The sequence below is a fragment of the Salmo salar genome, chromosome 04 (assembly GCF_965601325.2).
Source record: "Salmo salar chromosome 04, fSalSal1, whole genome shotgun sequence".
In the NCBI taxonomy this organism is placed as follows: Eukaryota; Metazoa; Chordata; class Actinopteri; order Salmoniformes; family Salmonidae; genus Salmo; species Salmo salar.
In genome coordinates, this window is record NC_138294.1 from 53,563,805 (window position 1) to 53,569,180 (window position 5,376).

Below are 5,376 nucleotides of genomic sequence, written 5' to 3' on the forward strand. Positions count from 1 at the left end.
CCAGAAGAAGAAAGAAAAGGACTTGAATTTAGCACAGGCCAGTGGATCTGTGGATCTCCCAGCATGAGATACGACAGCCAGCTGAACTGTGTAGCTGCTGCATAACTGGGCTTAGATGGAATTGCAGGCGACAGCAGCCTGAGGGGGTGGCTGCACAGGGGCTTGTACCAATGATTTATACACTAGATGACTGATAGGGGGGCACTGAGTTGAAGCCACCGTGCCTCCATCTTGGCATTCCCCCCACCATTGTAAAAAAAAATATTTTGGAAGCTATAGAAATGCATTTATTAATGTCTACATTTGTTTTTGCCAAATGTATTCTATTACAGACATCTTAATGCATACTTTTTTTGTATTACTAATCTTACTGACACTCTACAACATTTAAATACTTAAATACATACATTTGGTCCTTGAAACATTTAATTGAAATACTGCACAATTCCATTCATTCCTATGGAGGATTGCTTTTACTGGGGAGTGCAAATAGGGCTACCCAGTGGCTTCAAAGCCTCTCAATGGCCAATACATAGCATCAGCAATGCAATGTTTATATACATAATTGTATTGTACTCACAGTTCTCTGCCGCTGTTGTTCTTTGATCCTTTTCCTCAGTCTGAAGAACTCTTTGTGTTGCCGTGAAACAAAGTTTACTGCTGCATACTCCAGCAGTGCAGCGAACACAAAAAGAAGACACACAGCCATCCAGATATCAATGGCCTTCACATAAGACACCTACACAACCCACAAAATAAATTAATAATGGTTAGAATCACAACTTTAACATGCAGGTAAACAACACGGTGATGGTGCTCTTAGTACAGGAACATTCCCACCACTGAAATAATGTGGGGGCCTCCCGAGAGGCTCAGTGGTCTAAGGCATTGCATCGCAGTGCTAGCTGTGCCACTAGAGATCCTGGGTTCGAGTCCAGGCTCTGTCACAGCCGGCCGCGACCGGGAGACCCATGGGACGGCAAACAATTGGCCCAGTGTCATCCGGGTTAGGGGAGGGTTTGGCCGGCAGGGATGTCCTTGTTCCATCGCGCACTAGCGACTCCTGTTGCGGGCCGGGTGCAGTGCACGCTGACATGGTCACCAGGTGTACGGTGTTTCCTCCGACACATTGGTGCGGCTGGCTTCCGGGTTAAGTGGGCATCGTGTCAAGAAGCAGTGCGGCTTGGTTGGGTTGTGTTTCGGAGGACGCACGGCTCTGTACGGGAGTTGCAGCGATGAGACAAGACTGTAACTACCAATTGGATACCACGAAAAAGGGGTAAAAAATTAAAGAAATAATGTGTGATGATTGGGTATTAACTATAGAACTGGTAGTTTCTGAGTTAAAACATATTTTTAAATAAATGTTTATTGACTATATGTTGGTTGTCCAGACAGAACACCTGAGCAGAATACAATATCATTTCTCTCTGACCTTAGGCAGGGATGCCCTGGACCCAGAGCTTTGGGTTGTCATGGTGAGCACTGTGGTGATACCAAGGCCCACTCTAGCCGGGGCGGCGTCCATATTGATCCAGAAGGAGACCCAGGAGAGGATAACGGTTAGCAGGCTGGGGATGTACATCTGGATTAGGTAGTAGCCCATCTGTCTCTCCAGGTGGAACTTTACCTCAATGCAGGCAAATTTACCTGCCAGCATGCCAGATGGTTGGAGATTACTTTTTTTTTTTTTAAATGCACCTTTATTTAACCAGGTAGGCCAGTTGAAAACAAGTTCTCATTTACAACTGCGACCTGTCATAACCTCTTAAGGATTGGACCCTTTAAAATTATTTTTTTTTACCTAAAATGACATGCCCAAATCTAACTGCCTGTAGCTCAGGACCTGAAGCAAGGATATGCATATTCTTGATACAATTTGAAAGCAAACACTTTGAAGTTTGTGGAAATGTGAAATTAATGTAGGAGAATGTAACACATTAGACCCCCCCCCCCCCCCCCCCCCCCCCCATCTTTGAAATGCAAGTGAAAGGCCAAAATGTATGTCTATGTCCTGGGAAATGTTCTTGTTACTTACAACCTCATGCTAATCACATTAGCCTACATTAGCTCAACCGTCCCGCGGGGGGACACCGATCCTGTAGAGGTTTTAAGCAAAGTGTGACAATAACATACCATTGGGAGTCCAGAATCTACCTGTGTTATAGTGCTTGGTGCAGTAGCCCAAGTCTTTCTCCTCTTTCAACACAAACTGAGGAAGCATCAGGTCATCAGCCACCTGGACAGGACCAATGTCCAGCCACTGGAAACACAGGTCATTCATGGTGTAGCCAACTAGAGCACAGAGGAGAAGAAGGGAGACCATGGGTTTCTTTTATTCATGGTATAGCCAGTGACAGAGGGAGTTTATTTATAAAGTTGTCAACAGCAAAAGCCTGTGTAGTCAAGTGTAGAGAATGGGGAAAAAGAGGCATCAGGGAGTAAAACTAGCCAAGTGCAAAGAATAGATAAAAAGAGGGAAAAGAAAACTCACAGCTTTCCAGCTGCATAGAGCATGTCTGAATGTCCATTGGGAAATTCATCAGATCCATGGGGCAGGACAGGATCAGAGTTAACCTGGCTCACAAAACCAGAAGCACATAGTGAGAAGATGAATCGAAGACAGGTATGGGGAGCTTGGTACAATCTAACATTACCTGTGGCTTCAAATTGAGTGTAGAAAGTCAAAGATGTGAACTTTTGCTAATTATTGTTACTGATCACATTATAACATTTTACTATTATCTATCATTATGAGGAGACTACTGTTTTAGAGACACCGGTCACCTGATACTGTAGAGGACATTCCCATCTTGGAATATCCTCAGCAGTTTGTTATCTGTGGTGACTTCATGAAAGTTTGCCCCCTTTTCATTGGCAAAGAACAGGTCAGGTTTCCAGATGGAGTCCAACATGGAAGGATCCAGGTCCAGAGAGTCATCAGGGTACTCCTTATAGGCCAGTCGCGGGTCGTTCCATTGTTGACGTAGAAACACATTGAGACGATAATCCTATGGTAGTTATTGTATAAAAGAGACTATTAAATGGAGCGAACAGCCACTGTTTAGATGAAAGGTGGATGACGATAGTGAAAAGACCCTCACCATTGTGGTTTCTGTGATGGATCCAAAGCTGTTGATGAAGAGGTTAATGGTGACATTCACAGGAGGACCTGAAAAATTGTCCATGAGAAACTCAACCATTCATATGTAATATATCTGTAATATAAATATAAATTCCATGTTTCACTTTATGCTGCTTTCTGAAACAGGCAGTGTTCATAGCTTCAGATGTACAGTAAAATGTATTACTTATACATGTTCATTCATATATGTTTATTATCTCACTGAAAGGATGCAGCGTCTGTGGCAAACACAAACTGATCAGAAAACATTTTCAGGTCTACAGTATCTAAATTGCAATTACATGAGGATTGTATTGTCTACCATTGCATAATGGAATAACAGCTCTCTTACATTCATAATGTGGCAAGTTGTCTTGTATTAGATTGAGTTTTCACAAACAGACAAGAATAAAATGGTGTTGTCATTTCCAATACACTCTCATTAGTATATTGCATCTCTCAACTACTGACATCCTACATTCTTCCTAATATAATTTCCTAAGAGGGTATAATTTATTAATTCTACTTGAGTTACATTAGTGTATTTATAGACATCAGCAGGGAGTTACCCTGCAAGGCATGTACTGGCATATTTCAGTGATGTGGAGCATGCATGAAATATATATGACGAGATGTGACCCCTGAGAAATGAAGAGGAAGTATGTCAGAGGGAATCTGCTGGCTTCGCTGGCTGTGAAGAAACAAAATAAACTAGGCCTGTGGGTGAACATGCATTCAAAATGACACTTCTAACCAAAAACAAACACTGAGTTATTCTGGGTTCAAGTACCACAATAAATAGAAAGTGGAAATCTTTCTGATTTATGTCACATTGTGTCTTAGATTTATTCTGTAAAACTACTGTACTATACCCACCTGTTTAGGGTGTACTATACTGTAATGTGTATTAATTACTGTACTGTGTAATCTACTGTACTATGTATTGCAATATACCTTTGAAGTTGGGTCTAATGCGGGCGTCATACCCAGATGTCCTTCCCATAAGTTTATCCAGAAAGTCAGATGGGGAAGGGGCCTTCCCTACCCTGATAGGTAGCTTAATCTCCTTACAGGACCCAGGCCTGCCAAAGGGGAGGAGGAAACCGTGAGAGGAAAAGCAGGAGTGCTATTATCTGGAAGTGATGAGCAACTACTGCTTCAGATGATGGCCATGATAAAGGAAATTTGATTCATACAGGTGAAGGTGAGGAGTTACACTCTGTTTCACAAGTGGTTTTCTGCTAAAATATTTCTCAGAAAATATGAGGAAATAAGATATTCTCTTTGTATTTGCCATCTTTTTGTAATGAACCACATGCACTAAAGTAAATTCGTTTTTGGTAATACAATTGTAATATTACTATAATTACAATTAAAAGGATGGTACTTCAGTGGGAGTGATCAGTTATATATTATATTGAAATTAGAAACACCAAGGTCATGTAGCTTGCCCCTTTATGTAGACTGTTGTATTTCTCATCCAATGGACAAAATCCTATCTCCACTGTGTCTTTCCCAACATTCCAAATTGTCTCTTTCCGTCTCTCAGCGGTTTACAAATCCTAGTTATTGGTCATTCCTTTTACAAAATAAAATGTAAAACATGTTCAGCTCATCACCTCAATAAAATATATATGCTACATGTGTTCCTTAGGCACATTTAAATAACATGAATCTTTCAAATAACTATATTTCTCTGTAGGTAATTAGCCTGATTTTCATATAATTGGCAAAACATTGTAAATTCCCTATGGTTGAACAACTTCTCTCACTTCAAAAGTAGCTGATCTATATTTCTTCATTTGATTACACATTATAAATGTACACTGAAACAACATATTTCGTTTTTCTTAGTCTCCTCCCCAATTTTACTCAAAACAGGCAGAGGCATAGGCTATAATAAAACAATAATAAGTACCTAAAGGCTTAGTAAGCCCAAAGGCAAGACAATCATTAGATGTGTCTTACCTGCCTTGTAGAAAGCAGACAGAGGAGACCCATACCATCCATGGGACTAGTGAAAGCATTCTCTGCTTACAGCAATACACATAAAATAAAGGACAATTTTATTAAGTATTCAGAGGCATATAACTCAGTGAAGAGTCTGTGAACCTATGCAGAGAACCATGGTATTGTTCCGCTACCCAGACAAATCCTTATGGAGCCCTCTGAGCCTCCCGCTCTCTGCAGGTGTAACATCCAAGACGATGCTTGACTATAACTCAAGGTCTGGGGAAGTTTTGCTATATGAG

General features: G+C 41.1%; 1 protein-coding gene across 1 annotated transcript; it reads right to left on the minus strand.

Moving 5' to 3' along the window:
* Positions 1-2,060: 2,060 nt before the first annotated feature.
* LOC106603294 (glycine receptor subunit alpha-2) lies at positions 2,061-5,130 on the minus strand. The gene is made up of 6 exons (XM_082973813.1): positions 5,093-5,130; positions 4,079-4,206; positions 3,105-3,172; positions 2,788-3,011; positions 2,495-2,577; positions 2,061-2,295 (listed from the first exon to the last, which is right to left on the minus strand). The coding sequence occupies exons 1-6, from the start codon at positions 5,128-5,130 to the stop codon at positions 2,111-2,113; spliced, it is 726 nt and encodes a 241-aa protein (XP_082829939.1). The 3' UTR covers positions 2,061-2,110.
* Positions 5,131-5,376: the final 246 nt, after the last annotated feature.